Source organism: Bactrocera dorsalis, chromosome 1, assembly GCF_023373825.1.
Source record: "Bactrocera dorsalis isolate Fly_Bdor chromosome 1, ASM2337382v1, whole genome shotgun sequence".
Classification (NCBI taxonomy): domain Eukaryota; kingdom Metazoa; phylum Arthropoda; class Insecta; order Diptera; family Tephritidae; genus Bactrocera; species Bactrocera dorsalis.
This window is the reverse complement of record NC_064303.1, coordinates 24,922,259-24,947,027: the sequence shown is the minus strand read 5'-3', so window position 1 is coordinate 24,947,027 and position 24,769 is coordinate 24,922,259. Positions and strand designations below refer to the sequence as shown.

General features: G+C 35.0%; 3 protein-coding genes and 1 long non-coding RNA gene across 4 annotated transcripts; 1 reads left to right on the top strand and 3 right to left on the bottom strand.

The window, feature by feature from the left end:
• Positions 1-272: 272 nt before the first annotated feature.
• LOC105233357 (transcriptional regulator ATRX) lies at positions 273-19,634 on the bottom strand. Its single transcript, XM_049446785.1, has 20 exons — positions 19,481-19,634; positions 16,783-19,416; positions 16,541-16,715; positions 15,052-15,903; positions 14,830-14,987; positions 14,564-14,754; positions 14,368-14,505; positions 12,799-12,974; positions 12,638-12,718; positions 10,191-10,280; positions 10,084-10,134; positions 9,807-10,024; positions 9,643-9,737; positions 9,266-9,573; positions 8,979-9,100; positions 8,705-8,913; positions 8,614-8,641; positions 8,176-8,239; positions 5,773-7,646; positions 273-680 (listed from the first exon to the last, which is right to left on the bottom strand). Exons 2-20 carry the CDS (start codon positions 19,389-19,391, stop codon positions 575-577), a joined length of 7,545 nt encoding a protein of 2,514 aa, XP_049302742.1. The 5' UTR covers positions 19,392-19,416; positions 19,481-19,634; the 3' UTR covers positions 273-574.
• A 346-nt stretch (positions 19,635-19,980) lies between these two features.
• LOC105233355 (uncharacterized) lies at positions 19,981-20,680 on the top strand. The gene is made up of 2 exons (XM_011215424.4): positions 19,981-20,378; positions 20,519-20,680. The coding sequence occupies exons 1-2, from the start codon at positions 20,037-20,039 to the stop codon at positions 20,657-20,659; spliced, it is 483 nt and encodes a 160-aa protein (XP_011213726.3). The 5' UTR covers positions 19,981-20,036; the 3' UTR covers positions 20,660-20,680.
• Positions 20,672-23,270, bottom strand: LOC105233356 (repressor of RNA polymerase III transcription MAF1 homolog). Its single transcript, XM_011215425.4, has 3 exons — positions 21,879-23,270; positions 21,502-21,779; positions 20,672-21,447 (listed from the first exon to the last, which is right to left on the bottom strand). The coding sequence occupies exons 1-3, from the start codon at positions 22,233-22,235 to the stop codon at positions 21,393-21,395; spliced, it is 690 nt and encodes a 229-aa protein (XP_011213727.1). The 5' UTR covers positions 22,236-23,270; the 3' UTR covers positions 20,672-21,392.
• Positions 23,271-23,915: 645 nt separating this feature from the next.
• On the bottom strand, positions 23,916-24,509 carry LOC125778373 (uncharacterized). The gene is made up of 2 exons (XR_007422670.1): positions 24,371-24,509; positions 23,916-24,305 (listed from the first exon to the last, which is right to left on the bottom strand). It is a non-coding gene; the product is annotated as an uncharacterized LOC125778373 (long non-coding RNA).
• Positions 24,510-24,769: the final 260 nt, after the last annotated feature.

The window sequence follows — 24,769 nt, the reverse complement described above, 5'->3', positions numbered from 1 at the left end:
GTCTAACTCGTCTGTGAGAGTATTACTAAGAAATATTTATATTTCGCATATTTTTATATTTGAAAATGCAAATCTTCACATGGTCAGTTCTTAGCAGCTTAATGCAAGGGCCAGCATTAAACCAGCAGTACTAATTGCACAATGTTGCCAATTTTTACTGCATTTCCGAAAAAGCCCTACACACTATTGGAACTCCCAAAACAAGCCATCCTTACTGGCTTGTTGCTAAAAAAATGTTTCTTTATGTATCCATTAGCATATCTACACACACATACATACATATATATTTACTTTATTTTTCCAATTAACTATTACAGACAAGTATAATTTTAGAGTATTCTTAATTAAGTAATTATCAATAAAATAAACCTTAAATATTTTGTTATGCATAAAAATCATTTACATTCAATAAAATGATTGTGTTAGTATATATTAACTTAACCGTTATATTCTTTTTTGTGATAAAAAACATTTATTTAAATTCATAACTTCAATATTTAAGCTAATCAAATAAATACTTATTACGTAATAAAAAACTAAGCCTATAAAATTCACACATAAATTGCAAACTTCTTTATTTTGAGCGTTTCGATTCATTCGAGCCCATATCTTTGGACATAATTTCTGGCATTTTTCGTTTTCCTTGTTGTTGCACTCTGGTTACAGTCGTTCCGCCGCCACTAGTAATTAAAAGAAGAAACAGTAGAATTATTAATAAATTTTATTTAAGTGGATATGTATGAACACAATTGTAAGCAGGGTTTCGAATATTTATTTCAAGAAGTTCAAAATCCCAACATCATTTATTTAATTTGATATGTTTGGGATTAAAAATTTAATTTTTTTAATTTAATAAAAAAAATGTAAAAATTTTTTGGCATAATGAGAAGGTTGATACAAGACTGTTGTTTGGTATCATCACGAATCACATTACGGAGTTGAGAAAATTGCTGAAATCGGATTATAACCCAATCAGATTAAAATTATCCACGTCCCAGATGCCGACTATGGGGGATGGTGAATATGTGGCCCAGTTGCTAATTATGAACCTTTATCGAAAATGTCGGGCAACATCTGAGACATACATAATATTAAAATTCTGCAGAAATAGTATGCTTGCATGTTAAAAATGTTAAAAATGGGTTGAATCATATTAAGCTAGTAGTCTGGTAACTTATGCCTATTTTCATGACTTCTTTGGAGGGTGGTTTTTTATAGGAAAATAAAAATGAATTATCTTGAATTTTTAGAGTGTTGTTATTTACATATTGAAAATATAAAAAAATTTATTTTAAAAAATTTAATACTTTATTATTATTATTATTGTCACTCAAAGTTGGAACCTCAAAAAAAATGTACGTGGGTGGCCCGGGTGATTTTGGCTCTTGATGTTATCTGAAATCAAATATTCTTGTTTTTCTTAATCTATAGACATGTCATTCTGGTCGGAACAGTGTAAATAACAAAATGGCGGACTTTGAAAGAAAAGTCCTTTTATTTTAGCAAAGAAAGGGTTGCAAAATAAAAAGTTAGGGGTGAAAAAATTCTCGTTAGTTCCGACGAGAACTATAAGTATGTAGAACAGCCTGTTAAAATTTGAATGAGCAATCGGCTTAGTAGAAGAAAAGTTAGGACCCGGGCCGACCAGAAAAACAATGTTTTGAGAAAAACGCATTTAAAGATCAACAAATCCGAGAGAGAGAGGACTCCGAGGCGCTCGAGGAAACTCGTTATAACTCCCGAAATATTTCGTATTTCTGTCTGAAATTTTCACAGTATATTTTCAATATATTGTACTTTAAAATGAAGCCAAAAAAAATAGATTTTTTGAACCCAAGCTACCAGACTACTACCTTAATAATTCCTTTACCTCCGTATACCTAAATAATATAAAGATTTTCGGACTTTATGCCGCATATATCGATCAATCTTTGATTTATCGTGATTCTTTGTGCATAGAATCGTAAGTCAAAAGTTCTGAATTTTTTTAAACGTTAGTAAGACCGATGTTGGCTAAAATCTCTTCTTTCTGATGGAATTAAAAATATATATATGTATAAATAGATATATGTATAAATATATATATGTATAAATTTTCTCAGAAAAGGCAAAAAAAAATACCCCATCGTTTCGGATGGGTTTCATATTAAACTCACTGCACGGAACCTAACACTTTCCCCACCAAATCCACAACGACCATATTTACGAACTGGACGAAGGAGTATAGACTTGAGCTTAATATTGCAGTCGATGGCGTCAAAATTCCGACTGTCAATAATACTAAGATTTTAGGTGTAACTTTTGATAGTCTATGCTCCATCACTCCCCATACGACCGTGATTATCGCCAAGGTACTGAGCCGCAACAAAATCCTCAAGTCGCTAGCCGGCAGCACATGGGGAAAAGAAAAAGAAACGTTGTTGGCAACATACAAGGCATCGGCCGGTCGGTCAATTACGCCTTACCAATATGGTCACCTGGATGCAGTGGTACACAGATGAGGAAACTTCAGACCTGTCAGAACAATGCACTGCGGACCACGAGAGGATGCCTCTTGATGTCTCCCATCGAACACCTACATAGTGAGACGCTTATGCTACCAGTTAAGGAGCATAATGAACTCCTCTCCAAGCAGTTCCTGCTGGGATTTTTTCGTAGAAATCACCCTTGCAGCCACCTGCTTGGAGCGGAACCGCTTCCTAGGAACATCAAGAGGTATTTCCTTAACTATGTCGATTACATCGAACAGTACGCCGACTGAACTTCAGACGCAACTAACTTCCGACCAGGAATAACCGTCATTCAACACCTTCACCGACTCCCTTCCAGTGAATGGCGTTCTTGGAGTCAAATCGCCACCCATCGCAGACGAAGAGCTCGAGTTGCCGCGAGAAACGCGAGTGACCCTAGCGCAGCTTCGTTTTGGATACTGTAACAGGTTACACTCCTACTTATCCAGAATAGACCCAGACATATCCAATATATGCCCTGCATGCAATGAGTCCCCGCATGACAGTGGCTTCCTCTTTGCATGCCCTGCCAACTCCATTCATTTAACATCCCTTTCCCTTTGGTCTGACCCCGTCGAAACAGCACGTTTCCTGGGCCTCCCTAGATAACCCTTACCATCCTAACGGGGATTGATATACCGTTAAAACAACAACAACTGTACTGGCAAACGAGTTACACCAACTCTTACATACGAGGGCTGTCCGATAAATAACCGACCTCAACGTGAAGCTAGCGGCACATCTGAAAAAAAGTTTCTACTTCAAATTGTGCATATTATAATAGCTACTCGCCAAAATTTCAGAAATTTATCTTGCGCAATTATCTGTTGACAGTCGTTTTTATGAGTCTATTTCGGTGATTTCCCCAAAATGGAAAAAATTGAATATCGAGCTGTAATTAAATTTTTATTTTTGAAAGGCAATACGCCTTCACAAATCAAAGATGAGTTGGACTCTGTGTATGGTGACTCTGCACCATCGTTTACCACCGTAAAATTTTGGGCAGCTGAATTTAAACGTGGTCGCAGGAGCTTGGAAGATGATGAACGTCCTGGGCGTCCAAAAACTGTAACCACCAACGATAACATCGCTAAAGTTCATCAATTGGTACTAGACGACCGCCGGATTAAAGTTAGGGAAATAGCTGAGATTATGAAGATGTCAAAAGAAACTGTTTGTCACATATTAAACCAATATTTGGGCATGAGAAAGCTGTCCGCGCGTTGGGTGCAGCGTTTGCTTATACTAGACCACAAACGTGCGCGCATGAACATTTCCAGCGCTCTGTTGGCTCAGTTTAGAGGCAATAAGACCGAGTTTTGGCGCCGATTGATAACTGTAGACGAAACTTGGATTCATCATTATACGCCCGAAACAAAAATCCAATCTAAACAGTGGATTGAAAAGGGGGAACTAGCCCCAAAAAAACCTAAAGCTGTGTATTCGGCTGGGAAAGTGATGGCGAGTGTTTTTTGGGACAGCCATGGAATTATTTTTATCGACTATCTTGAAAAAGGAAAAACTATAACAGGAGCATACTACGCATCATTATTGGACAACCTAAAGGAAGAAATTTCGAAAAATCGTCCACACTTGCAAAAAAAGAAAGTCTTGTTCCACCAAGACAACGCACCATCTCACACCTCAACAGTCGCCAAGGCGAAAATCCACAAATTGCGGTTCGAACTGCTTGACCATCCACCTTATTCACCGGATCTAGCACCAAGCGACTTTTTTTTGTTTCCTCAACTTAAAACTGCGCTCGGCGGCCAGAGATTTTCGTCAAATGAGGAGGCAATCTCTTTCGTGAACTCGTATTTTGCAGACAAAGACGCCAAGTACTATTTGGAAGGGTTGCAGAGATGGGAGCATCGCTGGGAGAAGTGTGTGGAGTTACAAGGAGACTATGTAGAAAAATAAAAAAAAATTTGAAAAAGTCGCGTGCATCATGGTTAGGTCGGTTATTTATCGGACAGCCCTCGTACTACGTGCAATGACTTTATTATATTTTAATTTTAACAAACCTAATGCCGAATTGGTCGGTCAGCGCGTGTATATTAAACTACTTGAAAATATGTTCTCGAGTGCATTTGGGCAGTGGCAAAAATTAATGCAACAAGACGGCAGAGACAAATTTTCTTAGAAATTATACTTGTATTTACGGTTTAGCGCAGAAAATGAATAGATTTTGTGTAGATTTTGATCTAAACGTCATATCCCTAATATAATGAATTCCGATCCTCTGGTTGACGTTTACCACAACAACTCAACATATTAGTTTAGCCGTTTCAGTTGAAATCGCGAAGTAAAATATAGTGAGTCAGGTCATAGATAATATAACTTATCAATATATAAAATTTGATTGTAATCAATTCACGATTTCGTCAAATAATGAATGTTGAGTTCGTTTGAAATATTTTTTAAATGAAATTTTGCAAACACCTGTTAGTATTTCCCCAACTTGATTCCTTCCAAGTTGTCGAGTATGAAATGTTCGATTACACCCGAACTTAGCTCTTCCTTACTTGCTAAGTCTGATTTTGGAAGTAAAAAATAAATTTTCAGTTTTTCAATATGCTCTTACAATTAAATATTACATTTTTAATTTCGTGAAGATCCCACGTCAAATGCGAAAGTTTTCCATACAAGCCCTGGATTCCGATCGTTCGGTTTATATGGCAGCTAGTATATGCTATAGTGAGCCGATCTGAACAATTTCTTCCGATATTACATTATTTCCATGAACAATAACTCATACCAAATTTCGTGAAGATATATCGTCAAATGAGGAAGTTTCCCCTGCAATCATTTGATTCCAATTGTATGGCAGCTATAGTTAACCGATCTGAACAATTTTTTCTTAGAAAATAACCTGTGCTAGCTTTTGTGAAGATACATTGTCAAATGTAAAAGTTTTCCATACAAGTGCTTGATTCCGATCGTTTAGTTTGTATGACAGCTATATGTTATAGTGGTCCGATAACGGCAGTTTCGACAAATGAGCAACTTCTTAAAGAGAAAATGACGTTTGCAAAATTTCAAAACGATATCTTAAAAACTGAGGGACTAGTTCGTATAGATACAGACAGACAGACGGACAGACGGACATGGCTAAATCGACCCAGCTCAACCAGTATCATTGCTTCTGTGTGTTACAAACTTCGTGGCAAACTTAATATAAAAAATTAGATGTAAAAATTGAAAATCTAACATTAAATTTGAAATATTTTAAATTACAATTTTTAACCGTTGGACAACCTACCCTTTTGTTGGAGCACCAATCACAAACTTTTTCTGATTAATACAAGTCTCCAGAATGTACTTGTTGTCACTGGGCGACGACGACGAAGATGATTGCTTCGATGAACTGGGCTGTATTTTAAGTGTAGCCGCACCTAAGGGCGCTTTATGTACTTGAACGCTTGTAGCAGATTTTGCTGGTGTAATGAGTGTGGGCAAACGCTTGTCCATAGCGAGTGCCGCTTTGCGGGCATCACTTTGCAACGTTTGTACGCCAGTTTTAGTTGGAGGCGTTTGTGGATTACCATTGAGAGCTTTGACAGTGGCAAGTGTTGTCGGTAATGAGTTCTGTGTCGTTGTTGTTGTTGTTGTCGTTGATGATTTTATTGCTTGGATCTGCACACTTGGCGATTTGCGTTGAAGTATATTCTTATTTTTCATCGTCAACAATTTTGACGCAAGTTCGGCCGCGCTCGGCTGAAAGGAATTTTGTGCGCTTTGCGCAGATGTAGATGTGGATGTGGATTTCAATATTGACTCTGCGTTTGGCGTTAACTTTGTTTTGGTCATTGCATTTGTGGGCTTCGATATGGTACGATTTAGGGATTTTTTGTTGTTTTCAAAAAATTTACTCGCCGTAAAGGGTAGCGTGGGTGTGGGCGATTCACGTGTGTTATTCGCACTGGACGCCACTTTATTGTTGGTGGGATTTTTCGTTTGCAACTTGCTTTGATTGAAAGTCTGCTGCTTGTGCGCGCTACTGGTATTAGTATTTGTAACAGCAGTTAATGAAATGCTTGGTGAGATATCACTAAGATGCTTTGGGATGCTCGTGGATCCAGGTGGGCTCGTCGTGGGTATTATTTGCATTTCAGGGTTCGTGCTCATGTTATTATCGCTTGGCATTTTAACGCTTGTATTTTTATTTGTAAAAATACTTGATCCACTGGGCGCGTTGCTGGTTTTGAAAGATGTTTGAAAACTTGCCAAAGTTGGCATGCCGCTTTGTTGTTGTTGTTGCGTTTCTTTCGCAGATTTCTGATTGGGTGTTAGACGTTCGTCGATTAGGTTCGTTGTAGACGTTGTGTGCGCCACATCGCTGGGAAAACTACGTTTGGAAGCAACTTGCGGCAGTGGTGAGCTACGAGCACCGCTCGAGTTTGTCACCGAATAATTACTCTTGCCTGCGATGGACAACGACAAATCTGTTGCTGTTTTCGGTGTTGTTTTATCGACTTGTGATTTCTGTGCAGGCGGTTCCATAGCCTTTGGAGAAGGACTATTTAAGCTGGTTAAAGCGTTTTTGTCGAAACTAAGATTGTTGGGCGATGGGTACAGCGGATTACGAAACTGGTTCACGGGTGCGTTAGTAGCACCCTTTGATTTATTGCCATTGCCCGAAAAATCATGTCTGTAATTGACTAGGCTTTTCAAACTATTTTCATACATTTGATAGTCGTAATTCGCCTGCAGGCTACTCGCTGTTGGCGGCGTTGTTGATGGATAAGTGGGCGAGTTATGTTGTCTAGGCGGCAATGTTGGCGTATTTACATTGTGTGACATGTGATTGCCAACTGCGCCCAAGCCAAACATACTCAAATCACCGAGCGCACTGAGCGGATTTGTTTGCAGTGGATTGCTGTGCATATTCAAGTCGGGCATGAGCGGATTCGTGGCAAGAGATTTCGGTGGATTTTGTGCGAATGGTGCGCCGAACGCTGCACCGCCAAGCGAAGTACTTATGTCGGGATAGGCAAATGTGCCCTCTGCGATTCTTTTTCGCATTTCCAAATATTGCTGATTGGTAGTGTAATTTCCCAAATGCGAAAGATATGGCAAGTATGAGGAAAGTGCCGCAGGCGAATAATTACCGTAATTGAAGAGTGCCGACATTTGCTAAAAGAAAAAAAATATTTATTAGGGAGGCATAAAGATTATTTGGAATATTAACCACACTTAGCCAAATATTACTTGGAGTTTTTATTTTGCAATGTATTGAAATGAAAAACAAGGCTTTTAAATCATGTTATTTAGAGCAGATATTATAAAATTCTTGAAAGTGTATTTAACCCCACTTTTCTTATGGCAAATTTTTATATATCCATATATTTTATAATATGAATTCGATGCAATTAATTTTTATCTTATTTTTACCAATTACCATTTAAAAATATATGATATATTAATGAAGTTTTTTCTATTTAAACCGTCTTGCAGATAACTTTTTGACTTTTGTTGCTGTATTTATAAATAGGAAATAGATTTATAAAAAATATAAAGACACAGTGCGGAAATAAATCGATATATCTGATAATAAGTGAAAAATATTAAAAAAAAAATAACTTCTAACTAACCTAACTACGAAATCAATTTATATAAAAAATAAAGAAAATAAACATTTTCAATTATCAGTAGTACCACTTACGTTGAAAGCATTTAGAGAACCCATGTACGAAGGAAACTTTGGTGCTGAGAGATTGTTTTGCAGGCTGTCAAATATAAATATTAATTATATTTATTATATAAACTGTTAAATATTACATTTTAATATTTATGATTTTTTATATTTATTTTATAAAGTTTAAATTAATACGAGGAAACTGTGATATTTGGGTTTCGTTTGAGATGAAATTGTTTAGCAAAGTTTTCTCATGCTGATTTATTGTTTATAAAAATAAATAAAATATTTTCTTAACTTTTTAATAATTATGGTAAAAATTAAAATTCTACAACACAAAATATTTATACACCAAAAAGCAGTTCTATTACTATACCACTGCGCTTTAGGAGACAACTTTTGCAATGTGTTAAAAAATAAATAAGCTCTTTCTATTAAAGCGTAAAAATCTTGTTCATTACTCACTCATCCGGATTTGGCAATTCGCGAGTTTCTGCAAAATATATTGGCATTAATACTTTAATTGCAATAAAAAAATTAATAAATTTGTACATACCAGTACTTAATTGCTGATCTCTTTCGTATGCGGCCCAAGCATCTTGTTTCTCTTGTTCGCTTAATTCTTGTTCGACTTTATTTTCGAGTAAACTATCATGTTCGTGATATTTATACACCAAAGAAGGATAATTTAACAGCAAACTAGCTAGGATGCTATCTTGCGGGCAATCCGGCATCGGCCTATTTTCATAATCTGGTTGTGTTAAACTAGAATGAGGAAAATTTATTGTTTACAAACAATGTACTCGATTTATATGAACATTACTGTTCACCTGTATAATTCGGTTAACTCCGCCATGCTGTAATGTCGATCGATTTGTTGTTCATCCACAACTCTGAAACTCATGGCTTGCTTTGTTACCGATCTCGAGTATACTTTTTCTTCCATTGTACCCTAAGTTTAATTGAAAACGAAAAAAATAGTTAATAATTTAATGAAAAAATATATTAGTAGGTAATTAAAGAAACAAATTTATAATGCCAAAAATCAAAATTTTTATAGGTTATGTACCTTCAAGTTATTTGATAAAAAATAAAGACATACAAAACATAGTCTTACCATCGCTAGTAGCCGGTAAATGTAGCAATTTTTCTTTTGGCCTAAACGAAATACACGAAAAATATTTTGCTGATCGTTCGATGGATTCCATGATGTATCCAGTATTATCACTCTATTAGCGCCAGTTAAATTAATGCCCTGGCCGCCTGCCCTTGATGATATCAAGAAAACGCGCGCTCGTTTATTCGAAATCGAATTGAACTGTTCAATCATTTCATGGCGTATCAACTTCGGCGTTTTGCCATCTAAACGATAGTAATCCTTTCCAAGTATCCATGTGTTTTTAACTTGATAGCCTTGCGACATTTCTACACCAAATAAATTAGAATATCATTTATATTTACATAGAATAATGTCATTTCGTATTTAATACATACTTAATTCGTTTAAGGTATCTGGATCTTTGTCATTCATTTTTTTGAAAAAGTATTCCACAACATTTAATACTGCTACAAAAGCGGAGAATATCAAACTGCAAGTATTTGTTATATTTTAAACACAGATTCGCATATAGTTTTTAAACTTAAGACAGACAACTTGCCATTTCTCGCCCTTCTCTTCGCACATACGTAATATTTCAAACATTGTGCGCAGCTTATTGCTAGGCAATATGGCTTCTAAGTCCTTTTCTGTAAGTAAACTACGCCACCAATCGTTCGTCACAGATATAACACCAGTTTGACTGTCGTAGACGTCGTCAGGCTGATCGTCGTCTGAGTTAACAGCCTGATTTTTTCTCGGATCTTTTTTATGCTTTTGCTAAAAATTAAATGTAAACATGTTTTAAAATTTTCAAATGGTTACATTGCACTACTCACAGCTGTCGCATTTTTCCACGCATCCTCTAATACTTTTGGATGAGTCCAAATCTATAAAAACTTGTAATAATTAATAAATTAAGTAAAATAACCTCCAAATTACTCACCTTTCGTAAACACGTGTAATCTGTTATCAAACCTTTGCCTCTATCATCCTTTTTCGAAATTATAGCTAAACTGTGTTCATAAAGCACCGTCTGTAAAACAAAATTTGAACAATTTTAATAAGTTTTTTTTTTTTTGTATTTGTATTTGGTATATTTTATGGTTGATTTTATTTATTATACTCTAAACCCATGACGTTTGGAATACTCAGAAGGAAAAGTCACATGCCGTTTTAAGCATGTAGTCTACAAATGATCAGCGTTACCTGTTTAGCTAATCAAGTCGATTTTGCTATGTTCGTCTGTCTATATATAAGAGAACAAGTCCTCAACTTTTGAGATATCGTTCTGATATTTTACACATCTTCAAATGGGTTGCAGCTGATAAAGTTATAGTTATCTGTAGTACTAGATTCCAATCCATTGGAAAATTCATCAAGCTACCTGCCTATCTCTGGATCGAAAAGCCATCACCCAGATCGATCATATTGTGATAGACGGAAGACGCGTCTCCAGTGTTTTAGACGTGCGTACGTTTCGAGGTCCACTAACTCATTGCAATGAAGATACACACTCTCCTCTTCTCGCTCGTCAAAAAAAAGGTTCGACATCGAAAAGTAGCAATTACAATAGACAGCGGAACGATTTTCTGCTCGTTTTACACTCCCGGTCTCTGAGAGCACTCACCAGCAACTCGATGTAAGGGAACTGTGGTACGGTATTTCAAGCTCCTTACGTTTAGATGCAAACGAAACCATTGCTGTGTCGCAGTGGAGTGAAAATAGACGGCCTACCTCGCAATGTTACAATCGACCACAACACGTGCGGAATGGGATAGATACCGAGAGCTAAAGAGGGAAGCCAGACGCAATTGCAGACAAAAAAGAGAGGCCGAAATGTATGAGTACGAAGAACTTGACAAGCTGGCCGACAAGGGATATGCTCGAAAATTCTACTAAAAGATGTGGCCACTTACAGAAGATATCAAGACCGGAGCATACTCTTGTAGAACCACCAGAGGTGATCTAATGACTGATTCCCAGAGCATACTAAAATTATGGAGGGTACATTTCTCCGCCTGCTGAATGGCAGTGAAGGCTAACACCAGGAGATGGTGAACCTGTTTCCCCAATCGACGACGATGGAGCGGACGCTCCATTGCCCGACCATGAAGACGTTCGAATAGCAATTACCCGTCTGAATACCCAATCCATCCCCACAATCTGCGCCAACTACTGTGGTATAAGCCTAATCAAACATATAAAGTTCTATTGAGCGTACTTTGTGAAAGATTAAACCCCACCGTCAACAAACTGATAGGACTTGATCTGCTTCAGGCTTCAGGCCTGGAAAATCAATAACTGACCAGATATTCACCATGCAAATCTGGGAAAAGACAAGTGAAAAGAAGATCGACACATACCACCTCTTAGTCAATTTTAAAGTTGCTTTTAACAGCACGAAAAGGAGCTGCCTTAATGCCGCTATGTCTGAATCCACTCAAAACTAATACGGCTGTGTAAGCTGACGTTTAGCAACATCTAAAGCTCTCTCAGGATCGGTAAGGACCTCTCCGAGCCGTTAGATACCGAACAAGGTTTCAGACAAGGCGACTCCCTATCTATACTAGAGAATATAATTCGTGCTGCAGAGCGGAATAGAAAAGGTACAAGAGTGTATAACAGTTTGCGTACACCGATGGCATTGATATCGTTGGCCATAACAAATGCTGTCTACGCCAATAATGATTTTTCGCTCAAAGTAGTTGCTCATTTGTCCCAACCGCCGATACAGGATCCCTATAGGATATATCTGTCATACAAACGCTTCGATCAAAATAAATCTTTGTATTTATATGAAAAACTTTTTTATTTAATGCGATTTTTTCGGGAAATTTTACGTGAATTATTGTCCAAAGCAAAGCTACAATCTTCGAACAATTTTTTTAGATTGGTCTACTCTAGCATATAGCTGTTATTTTAATTTGACAAATTATCTTCACGAAATTTGGCATCGATTATTGTGAAAGGCAACGGTACAACCACCGAACATACTGTTTAGATCGGACTACTATAACATATCACTGTCATACAAATTGACAGATCGAGATCAAGTACTTGTATGAAAAGCTTGTTACAAACTACGCAAATTTGGCATGGTTTATTATCCTAGACAATGTTAAAGTCTCCGACCAAATTTTTATTTAGATCAAACTACCATCAAATTGGCCGATCAAAGTCAATTTTGTATAGAAAACTTTTTAATTTAACAAATTATCTTCACGAAATTCGACAACAATACAATCTCCGGCCAAAATTTTTAGATCGGACCATATACATATATACATATATATCGAACGACCAAAGGTACTTGGTTTAAATAAGCTCTTTTTATTTCATAAAAATTTAGAAAGCATTATACCAAAATTGCGGGGACTAATATACACTTACCTGAACTTTTGTCATTGGCACAAACAGCACGTATTCGTATTTTTGCGGCAAGAAGGTTTTTAAGAGCTCAGCTTCTTTTCTCTATGACAAAGCATAAAAATAATATTATATAATGCATGTACAACAACTATTGGCTATTAGTTTCGGTGTATTCCACTCACCTGCACAAACTTAGAAAGTTTCTTATGCAGCACAAAGGACCGTTGTTTCATTACTTGTATGTCCCTTTTGCTTGAATCCTTGTGCTGGCCATTTTTAATTGGATTGGCGTATAGGTTAGCGAACTCTTTTTCAGTACCCAGAAATAGTGGTTTTATGAAATTCACCATGCTGTAATCTAGAAATATGTAGAAATAAGTATTAAAGTGTATTGTATGTAGTGGGATAATCCTAAAATAAGGATGAAAGCAAGACGTAAAAGTTGTTTTTAATAGAAAAAATAATAAAGTTAACTTCTGCTAAACCAAAACTATAAAACCCTACATCTACCTTTAGCATTTTTTATTTTTTTTAATGGGTCAGTTTAAATGGCAATTATATTCTACAGTGGTCCGATATGGACAATTTGTCTGAGAATAGAAGCGGTGCCTTAGAGAACTTGTCAAATAGGGCCATAACAGAAATTGAATTAATTTGCTTGTTGTTGTAGTTGTAACGGTTATATAATCCCCGCTTGAGTGGTAAGGTCCAGGAAGGTTGCCATTGAGGTCATCTAACGGTAGTTTCTGACAAAGAGCTGCTTCCACAGGGTCGGACCATAGGGAGAGGGGTATTAGATGAGTGGGGTTAGCTGGACATGCAAAGAGTTGGTTAGAGCCATACGGTGACTGGTTAAATGCTGGACATATATTTGGTATGTCGGGGTCGATTCTGGATTAGTAGGAGTTTAATCTACTACAGTATCCAGACACCAATCACTGAAAGGGAGTCGAAGAAGGTGTTAACGGCTGTTAACTGTAAATCTGAAATCTGGTCAATGTACTATCTAATGGCGTCAACGAGGTCAAGGAAAGACCTCATTAGAGAGAAGCAGGAGAGGTGATAGAAATCACTGCCTCTGGTGATTGAGGAAGTTTCGAAATGCAGAAATGAAACAGAAACGGCCACTCAGGTAGTTCGTAGTCCACCAATTCAACATCCTCGGCTAGCGTGGTGTGGTTGACTGTGTCAAACGTTGTCCAACACTACGAGGATCGTCCTCTCTGACAAATTCTTTTTAGAGTTAAATGAAAAATTGCATATCGATATCCGCATATATACATACATACATATTGACAAGCGGACCTCGTTAATACGGCTCAACCCATCCCGCTGATCATGTGCGTTAAAAAATCTAAGTTTCGGTTTATTTTTGGTAAATAAAAAACAATAAAAAAAGCAAATAAAGCAAATAAAAAATAATGCATATAAAAAATTATACATTTTTGTAATAAAGAAATTATATTGTTGATATGCAAAACAGAAAAATAATTGTTAAATATTACGTCAATAGTCATTTTATTATAACAAATAAGTTGTTTTGTTGATTTGTAAAAAAAAACATAACAATTTTTAAATGTTATAATAATAAAAGAATAGTAATTTTTTTGTAAAAAAAAAATTGTTTTGGTAATTTGTTAACCAAAGAATAATAATTTTAAAAAGTTATGTTAAAATTTTCAGTTAGAAATTGTCAGCATATAAAACATTAAATAACTACCGTGCATAGGAATCTTTTATTTTATACTTACATTCTTTTAAATTGTTCTGTATGGGTGTGCCCGTTAAAACGATTCGCTTCTGAGTTTTAATCTGTGACACAGCCAAACTAATTGCTGATTTGCTGTTTTTAATAATGTGTCCTTCATCGCATACCACTAAATCGGCACCTTTAATGAAATTATTTTATTATAATTATCAATTAAAAAATAGAATAAACGAAAATACCTGGACTTAACAAATATTTGTCGACATCGTTGCGAATGCTTTCCAGGCGTGACTGAGCAATACTGCGATTTTTATACGAATGATAGAAAACCAGTGTTCTAAAAGCCTCGTAGCCAATTAGCAATATACCAGCAGCATTTGCAGTAGCTTGAGACCAATCTTTAAGGATTTGGATTTTATCGTTGATGTCACTATGGAAATTTCGTAATATAAATGAATATATTCATACATAATATTAATCTAGAGTAATATTGAATTTTACTTACGACGTGTCATGAAATGTATAATATTTTGGTTTTAGTGGACCTAGCCAACGGTCAATTTCATCGGCCCAATTCATAACTGTGCTTTTAGGGCATAATACAAGTACTTTAGATGTCTTCAATTCTTTATAGGAAATTACTGTATGCAGTAACGCAATTAGCTGAAATGTAAACAGATACGCATATTTATATTTATTGCAGCAATTTCTAGCATTATCACTTTACCTGTAGGGTTTTTCCCAAACCCATGCAATGCGCTAAAATACAACCAGAGCCAGAGCTTTTCTTAAGTGCCTCAACGCCACCATAACAGGAATCGTACATAAATTTTACACCGTCACGCTGATGTTGTTTTAAATATTTCACTATATCAGGATGTACTTTAATAAACGTTTTCGTTTCATCATTGTAATCTAAAATTAAATTGTTGTCGCCTTGTACATCGGGTCGCTCCTTCAGTAATTTGGCCAACACTTTGTGTTTTTTCTCCAAACGTCGTATCCGTTCTGTTTCGTTGCGTTGTGCTTCACGTGTTACCGTTGCTAACTGTTCCGGACGTAACATTGGTTTGATACGTGACTTAGACTCGTCCACTGTTTCCACATCGGACGATTCACTTTCCGAACTAAGACTTATCGAGTCACAAAGTCGATTCATTTTCTTTCTCTTCTCAACAACTGATAGCATTTTCTCCAAGGATTTTGGTTTACTTTGTTTTTGTGTTGACGCCACCATTTCATCGAGTACTTCGCAATCAGAATTTTCCGATGAATGCGTCTTGTTTTTATCAGTTTTTGTATTTTTGGCATCAGTAATTTCCTGTTCTGCGGGTGTTTTCATATCCCCCGTTTTATCATATACTTCAGTATCTTCGTCGCTTTCATTGACATTAAAGTTCTTCAGAAATCTCTCAACTAAAGGTGAACTACTACCTTCATTACTAGATAGTATCTCCTCTATATTATCACTGACATCCGATTCGGACGTTTCGCTATCGGATTCGCTGAGCAATTGTTGCTTTACATTCTCATTGCATCGCTTCAAAAACTGTTTTTCCGTTATAATCTCTTCCTCACTCTTCGGAAACAAACATATACAAAAATAAGTATGCAAGTAAGTATATGTTACATGAAATTAAAAAAATTAATCAGTTTACATGGTTTATTAAATTTGTGAAGCAGTTTGTTACATTCAAAAGGAAACGTCATAAACCCTATAAAGTATGTGTATAAAAGGTCAGCGTGACGAGCTGAGTCGATTTAGCCATGTCTGTCTGCCTGTTTGCCCAACTGTCTGTGCTTCTGTCTATATTACACAAACTAGTTCCTCTGTGCTTTAAATAATGATCTGAAGCAGTGCACATGTTCTTTTATATCGAAAAAGTTACTCATTTGTCGGAATCGTCGACATCGGATCACTAACTTGCCATACAAACTGAATGATCAAAATCAAGTTCTTGTATGGAATATTTTTTTTATTTGACGAGATATGTGCACGCATTTGGCAGGGATTATTGTCCAAACCAAAGTTACTATCTCCTAATAAACTTTTCAGATCGGACACCTATAGCATATATGTTAGTGAATTTCAAGCAGTAGGATCAAAATAAAGTTCTTGTAAAGAAGCTTTTTTAATTGTGAGGGGTATAGATATAGCTTCTGAGAAATGAAAGTTAGCAGTTTTTTTTTTGTTTGTTTTTCCCCAAATGACTTACTTCGCTTATGCTCGCGTCGGAAAATATATCTGGCTGAATATCGTCATCAATGTAATCATCAGCTATATCTTTGTTTTTACTGGTAGTAGATTTTGTTTTAACTTTTTCATTTAAGTCTGCCGATTTTGGTGCTCCAAGATTGGTTCGCTTTATCAGCCCATTCAAATTGATTAATCTAAATTGTCAAGTAAACAAATATTCTTTAATTAAAGCAGAAATATAGTTTCACAATTAATTGTTACCGTTCAATTTCTTTGTCGCCTTCATTTTGAGAATTCTTACTACTCAAAGTTTTTCCCGCTGAATTTTCTTTGTCGCTTTCATTCTGTGCACCGTTTCGCACAGAATTTGCATCCGTACTACTCTTCTTACGCTGCCAAGTATCTCGCTCCTCGCTTTCGTCGCTATCACTTAAATTATTTTTCTTATTTACATTGCGGATGTTAGTGAAATTCTCACTGCAAAAGGTTTCCGTTTCGAATATTTCAGATTGTGTATACTCCGCCAAAGGTACACCATCGTCATATTCTGCAGCAATGCTTTCTTTTTTATGTGCACTAAGCATTTGCGTTCCAGCATTTACTTCTGAATTTTTCGTTGAGCACTTTATGCGAATTCTATTTCCTGGTAATTTTATAAAAGCTTCCGTCTTACTGGTGTCACTTGAACTGTCTGAATCCGTAGCATCTAATAAAATATGCTTATTGCTTTGATTAAGTTTGCGTAATTTACTTTTAGATAATCTACTGTCTGTCTGCATCGACTTATCCTCATAACGAACGGCGGCAGATGATTTTACTATTCTTTTAAATATTTCGAATTGTTCCTGCAAATATTTTTGAAGTTTATTTTCGATGGTTGTTGTGGACGAAGTAAAAGTGTCACAATCGTTTTGCAAAGATTTAGCAAACGACTTCAGTGTCTCTAAATGGTGAATAACGGTCAGTTTTTCATTACAATTAATATCGAATGCTTCATCGAAAGTTGAGTGTTCCATTGGTTCCGAACAATTCTCTATTGGCGACGGTACAGATGCAATATTAACACTCTTGAAATCGACATCGTCTCGTGGAAAACTTTCCTTTTCCTTACGCTCAGTTTCTAATTTATTAATTTCATTTGTCGTTGTGCTGTCCATAGTCGATTGTTTTGAAGAATTCTCCTTAACAAGTAATTCACCAGTAGTGGTATCAAGATCTACGTCATCGTTTTCAGCATAATGATTATTAAATTTTTCCAAATTTTCACAAAATATTGCTGACTTTGCGCAGATCTGACCTGAGGTATTTTCCAATATTTGCTGATTAACTGTCGCAGTATTTTTCAATTCAACACTGCTTTCGCTTTTTGTATTATCCAATGTTTTCGAACAATTCTTTTCTGACAATGGTCCAAATGAGATAATTTTTAATTCAGGTTCTATTTTTGGTTCCGAATTTTGTAATGTTTTATCACTTGTTGTGCTGTATGTGTGACTGTTTTTATGGAAGTAATCAAAACCAGTTTTATTTTTTGACTCAGTATCTGTAATAGTACTTGATTTATTTGAACAATCACCTTGTAAGGCATGTTCTAAGGGTTCCGAACAAATTTCTTGTAGCGATGGTATAAAAGATATATTCACAGTAATATTTTCATTACTATTCGCTGTTGTTGTAGATGAAGCAGTTGAATTTATTTCATCATCAAATTTTGTTTTTATCTTACTAGTTTCATCCGTGACCACTGATTCAGCAAGATTTTTATGAGCTAAAGTTTTTAAGTCCACATCAAATATTGCACATTTTGAAGATTTTTCTTCGACGAAAATATCTATTAAATTTGATGTGTCACCTTTAGAAATCTTAATATCTTTATCTTCTTGCGTACTAAATGTATTAATACTTTCTAAAGTTCTGTCAACAAAATCATTAACAAGATTTAGGGCAGTAGAGGAACAATCCTCTCTACTAAAAATATGATGGAACAAAAGTTTGCGCAAACTATCGCCATTAGTTAATTGGCTTTGGGAAGTGTAATTATGGTCGTTCATTATATGTGAAATGTCGCTGTCATTATCAACATTTGAAATGAATTCGTCATTAGTAGTGTAATGTGAGTCCTGCCCTAGGATTGCGTTGTTGAGTAGATCGTTGTGTTGTTTGTTGCTATTGATATCATTTTTATCAGTAATCTCATTTACATTTCCTATTTCTACCTCTGGTGCAGCACAGTTCAAATTTATATCATCCTTATACTGCTCCTCTATATAATAATCACCAATTTGTTCTTCTAAAATCTTTTCGGTTTCGCATGTAAATTCCATTTTTATGTCGTTGGGTTTTATTATGGAACTTTTTATTACATCTATAGGAGCAATTACACTGGTCGCTTGTAATTTGTCGTCATCAATTTCCTTAGATTCATGACCAGCTTCAATACGTAAATCATTTGGATATTTTGATAGACACGCAATTTCTTCCTCAGCGAAATCCCCATTTAATGTTTGCGAAGCAGTTTCCTTATTCACAGCAGTTACGTCTTCGGTATGCGAATAAATTGTGTGGCTATCAACATTTAATCCTTTAAAGGCGTCTAGCTGTTTTTGTGGTTTTTGAATCTCCACATTTTCCTTTTCACACACATAATTGGTGACACCAACTTCTTCATCATTAGTATGATTTAATCTAACACTGGTACTTGGATTATCATTATAATTCTGATATATTTTTTCCATAGATGAAACATGTTCAATGTTTGGGCAGTTTCTCAAATTCTCCTCGACTTCCTCCTGACTGAGAAAATTATCCTCATCGAAACTCAAAAGAGTACTCAAAGTATCCGACACTTCCTGATCGATATCTCTTGACATATTGCTTTTATTTATTATACATTTGCTGGAATACAAAAATTACATATCAAACACAATTTTTCGCTTCATTATTTTACGATGTATTATACCAAGTGAGAACTTCCGCAATTACATATTTTTCTTGTCTTCCTTTCACAATTGTTCAAAATTGGAATAAAAGATTTATAATAACAAAATAAATTCTTTCCACCATCGACAAACAAATGTTTTCATCGTATAATGTTTACGGCTGATATCTTTATTCATGTCAATGTAAATTTGTGGAATGAAACACAAAGTGATTATTTAAAAATCCAATTATGATATGCGATTTGCATTACAGTTATTTATACACAAAACGCAACAATACATTTGGGATCAGTTTAACTTTTGTTAATTAAATTGGCGTTTTTTTGAGTAATTTGATCAAAAGAAAATAACAACAACTACGTTTTCACTACGTCGATACCAACTGAAGTATTAGCGTCCTTTAAGTTCTGTAACGTAGAAACTAAATACTATTTTTTATACAGTGTACCCTGTATTTTTGTTCTTCATTTTACTTTGTCCCATATGTCATTCTTTGTTTTTATTTTTATTTGTTACTGAATATTTAGTAAACAAGTATTGCGACTAAATACTTTGAGTACTAAAATTGATGGAATCATGTCTGCATCAGCTAGAAGCAGTGGTAAAATAAAGAAAAAGGATAAAAGTACGAACAACGTCATAAAAATTCCTAAAAGTGTGTTTGAAAGAACATTAGAAGTGATAAATAATCCGCAACATTCAGCATGGACTGACCGAAATAATTCTTGCGCAAAAGCTATTCATAGTAGCGCAGAAAATAACATAAGGGGAATGCGTTCAGTAGACATTTGCACAAAGATGTTTTTAGCAAGAACTTGTTTAATGAAGCGGGATATTAAAAACCTAGCAAAGGTGCTTACTGTTACTACTCCGAGTGGCGGACGAATAGATGTCAGATGGTACCCACTTTGTGTAAAGGTAATCTAATAAACAAATACAGATTCATTAAAAAACCTTGTATTTCTTTAAATTTTCTTTAAAATCGAAGTTATATCAAATTCTTTGTTCATTTAAAGCAAGAACAGACTGAAAATTATATATGTATATTTTAATTTCAGTACGGAGTACTTTGCTTGGCGCATAAGAACCATCCTTTATTCAATCTGTACCTGCAATCATTAGCTTCATCGGATAATAGCGAAGAAACTGTGAAAAAGTGTACACAATATTCTCAAAATGTAGAGACATGTAATAAATAAGATACAAAAGTGCAATTTGAATTTGCATTTTATTTATTTTTTCATTACATACTAATATTACATATTTGTTTGAGTTCAAAGTGAATATTAAATTTTAGGGGCTAAAACGCACGATTCAACGAATATGCTGTTTTTTAGTAGAGTAACACTAGCAAATATAATCTTATTACTAAAAGAACGATACATTTGAAATCCATAGCAAATTTTATTTGCTTTCAATAACCGTTTATTGAATGCTAACGCATGAAGTGCAAACTTCAATGAAAAACATATCCAAACATTTAAAGTGTACAAATACTTAATACTCCATAAAATATCAATCTTCTTCAATATTTTTTATATGAAGTATTTCTTCTAGAATATGTTTATGTTAGAAGTTCAAAGTTTTAAACTAAACTATTGGCATCGTGTATATTTAGAGGCACAAATTCTCACATCGCAGCTCTCACCTGCCTTTATGCCAATAAATATACTTGAAAAGATACATACAGTTAAATACATTATTTATTGTTAACCTTGCAGGATCTGAATACGCATACCTACGGTTCATATAGTCTCCACGAGTTATTTTCTTGTAAATCCTTTATACTTGTAAGTAATGGAGTAATTGTAATATTACATCCGACTAACAATCAGTTTTTTCCATTAATCATTTTGTAATTATTTATGTTCTTTAAATGTTAAGATTATTAATTGAAAAAATCGAACTGTGTTCCAGTATTTTGCACAGTCCTTAATAAACATCATCTTCCATTGAAAAATCGGATGTTTCTCCAGCGTAAATTGAACTGAAAAACAGAAAATTTATTATAATGATTTTTAAATGATGTAAATTAACTTACTTTACTGCACGGCATGTAAAGAAGACGATGCGTTTTAACTTTTTGTTATAAAAGAAGTAGTTAAAAGACCACAAACAGCCGGGTTCACCAAAGGGATCTGAACTCAAGTCCGGATTGTAGCTGTAAATGTCACAATCAGATAAGTTGATTTCATCATCTATAGCCGTCCATAAGGGTTGACGTAAAACTTGATATTGGTCTCCAGCTAAAGCCGATAAATTCGAATGAACTGAGTTCATCACCCACTGTAGTGAAGGTTCTTTGCTAAATTCATGAGACTGCAATGGAAAAACAAAATATTTGGTCAAAAACTAACTAAGCTCTAGAATACCATCACAGAAATTCAATGAAAAAATAATTTTTGTTATGAATCCTACCTTGGCATCAGAAAAATCATAATCTGGTTCAAATGAAGCATTCAATGTAGCGATCAAGTAGAAAAGAGTCTTGCGAGATATAGTATCGCAAAGGATTATTCCTTCGTCCCCCGACTGGCTATTGTTGCGATGGAAGTTGGGTGAAAGGTCAGCTAAGGTTTGTGGTGGTGAAAGTGCTTGTAGATCATGTGGTCCAACACCGTGTGTATCAGCGGTGAATCTTTTATACAAAGCTTTATCAGCCGCCACCATTTTGCAGGAATAGCTCTCAATACGACCAAAGATTGTACTCCCACCAGTTTGTATAGACAATGCATTATTAATCGCCTCAAAACGCGAACTCTCCAACAACTTCATTTTGCAAAACAATTAGTTATATACCAACAACTTGTTAATAAAATGTTATGATGATTTTGACCGTTGCAATGGTGATAATTATAGCGTATTCCGTATGATTATTTTGATCCTGAAGGCTTCACGTATTTATTCCCGTCTTGAAATCTTTTACATTAACGATGCATATAACTTATAGGCCTAATTATATTGTAGACTCACGCAAATACTTTGCAATGGTCAATCTAAACACAAACTCTTATTCTCGCCGGTTGGTTAGCAATTCTGAATTGTTGTTTTGGGTATACTATCATTGCCGTTATCAGATTTCCACATATGTTTGTGTTCTTAAACATCGTAGATGGATGAACAATTAGTCTCTTTTTAACTATAACGCGCTTTACTTTTGAGTTATACAACTTAATTTGATCACACTGCTTAGTAAACATTACACTTTGGGCAACAAAATGTCTTTATTCTATTTATATAGCGATCCGCACATATATTCTTCGCAGGTGTATTATATAATTTTATTATTTGAATAACGGCACTGTAGGAGTTCAATTGTTCAGAACGAAAACCAAACAAGTCGCAAGCAAGCAAAAGGTCAAAATATTCAAAATGGCGTACACTGGATCTTGTTTGTATACTTTTGATACCAGGTATTTGTTATTAGATTTAGTATAAAATTTTTCCAATAGGTAGTACTCAAACCTATTAAAAATAAGCACTCTTTCCTTCGTCCCGATTCCACTTCTTCTATAAATGTTCAAAGTCACCTGAATCACTCATTTTTGCATATAATATTGACACCAACATTACCAGGAACAAATATATGTATGTGTACAACTAGGAAAGTAAAATCATATATATGCAAGTGATATTTCTATTTCGGGGTTTCTTTCGTAAAAATTCACCAATAATTTTTCTGAGTTTTCACTGCAATCGATTTGGCATAAATAATTTCTCTTCCTCACAAAGAAAACACAATTGGAAATTCTTTTGGTATACGATTAATAAAATGGTTCACTTCTTAGTCGTTTCTTCTTTGTGATTACTTTTCTCTAGTATATATATCCGGTTTTTTTTTCGTGATGAATATTCGTTAATATGAAACTGGTTCTTTACTTTCACAGTTAAGGCGCATTTAGGTTGAGACAGTTATCAGTTCTGTACTGTGATACAGACACAAGTCACTAAATTTGAGATTTAAATTAGAGACATCTTTTACGACTTCAGACGATTTTGCTATTCTGTAAGTGACAGTCACAAAATCTATTACATTTTATTATTGAGAGATGTTTTTTCACTTGAATAAAAATAAATATGTCGATAACAAATATTAAATTTTCTATAACATAGTCAAAAAACATAATTATCAATAAAAATGAAAATATATGTTGACTTTGTTTCATAATATTTACGAAATTTATGTAAAATTTATTCATTTTTAACTTTGTCGTGTTTGAGTTGCTTACAAAATATAAAAATACGACAATCGATTAAAGTCTATGATGATCTCTATTCAGTATATTCAAAATGGCAGACAAGAGCTCTTTTTAGTTTTGAGACCGGCTAACTACCAGGTCTCAGTATTTTGAGACTAACGCTAGAGACTGTTTAGTGAATAGTAACTAGTCTCAAATTGAGACTTTGCCTCAAAATGTCTCAAATAGAGACTAGAGACTGGTTACAGAATCCCGCTATTATATGTATTTGCATATTCCCCTCACCAAAGTAACCAGAGTCGAGCCCTGTTGATAGCATATTTTATAAAATACGTAGTTACTTAACCCACTGGCATTCTTTACTTTATTTCCAATTTGAATCTCCATCGCCATACAGTTCTTTTTTCCAAATAGGTACAGATTTCTTCAGATGTTCAATAGAATATGAAACTGTCTTTAATGCGTCTTCTCGATGGGGAGACTATATAGCAATAACTACGCTTGCTTCCTTTGTTGCTACTAAACCGAGACGGTGATGTATTGCGATGTTCACTACATCGTTCCAATGAGAGCGCACTGCATCACAAATTTTTTCAAGTTCTTTTAGAGCCATTGTCTCGTATGCTTCATATTTAAGCGAATGTACCTATAATGAACAATCTTGCTTGCGTAACATCTAACTATTATTATTTAAAACACTTAAATACAAACCATTTTTCCGTCAAACGAATTTCTAGCCGTTCCTACGAATATGGAAACAGCACCACAATCTTCACGAAATATTGAATTTGTAATGGCTGCAACATCCAAGGGCTCCCGGGTAATTGACAAAAAATTAGCCATACTTTTTACCCTCCACTAATAGCTGGAATAATAGCAACCTCGTCACCTTCTTGAAGATTTACTAAATTCTCACAGTAACACTCGTTTATTGCTATAACACAACTATCCCTTATACTGTCTATTGCAAATTTTTGGCAAATCTGGTTTAAGAGTTGAGATACTTGTATATGTTGTTCCGTAATAAAAGTTGTCGAACTTAATCCAGAAATTTCACGTGCTTTGGCAAAAAATAATACTTTAACTTTCACCAAATTATCTTCTGGGACA

Excerpts from the sequence above, each read along its gene's own strand:
- LOC105233357 (XM_049446785.1), bottom strand. The coding sequence starts at position 19,391 with ATGTCAAGAGATATCGATCAGGAAGTGTCGGATACTTTGAGTACTCTT. Across the intron at positions 14,988-15,051 it reads GTTTGGGAAAAACCCTACAG|CTAATTGCGTTACTGCATAC; the intron begins GTAAAGTGATAA and ends TTTACATTTCAG. Across the intron at positions 10,025-10,083 it reads CGTGGAAAAATGCGACAGCT|CAAAAGCATAAAAAAGATCC; the intron begins GTGAGTAGTGCA and ends TTTAATTTTTAG.
- LOC105233355 (XM_011215424.4), top strand. The coding sequence starts at position 20,037 with ATGTCTGCATCAGCTAGAAGCAGTGGTAAAATAAAGAAAAAGGATAAA. Across the intron at positions 20,379-20,518 it reads GGTACCCACTTTGTGTAAAG|TACGGAGTACTTTGCTTGGC; the intron begins GTAATCTAATAA and ends TTTTAATTTCAG.
- LOC105233356 (XM_011215425.4), bottom strand. The coding sequence starts at position 22,235 with ATGAAGTTGTTGGAGAGTTCGCGTTTTGAGGCGATTAATAATGCATTG. Across the intron at positions 21,780-21,878 it reads ATGATTTTTCTGATGCCAAG|TCTCATGAATTTAGCAAAGA; the intron begins GTAGGATTCATA and ends TTTCCATTGCAG. Across the intron at positions 21,448-21,501 it reads TTTACATGCCGTGCAGTAAA|TTCAATTTACGCTGGAGAAA; the intron begins GTAAGTTAATTT and ends TCTGTTTTTCAG.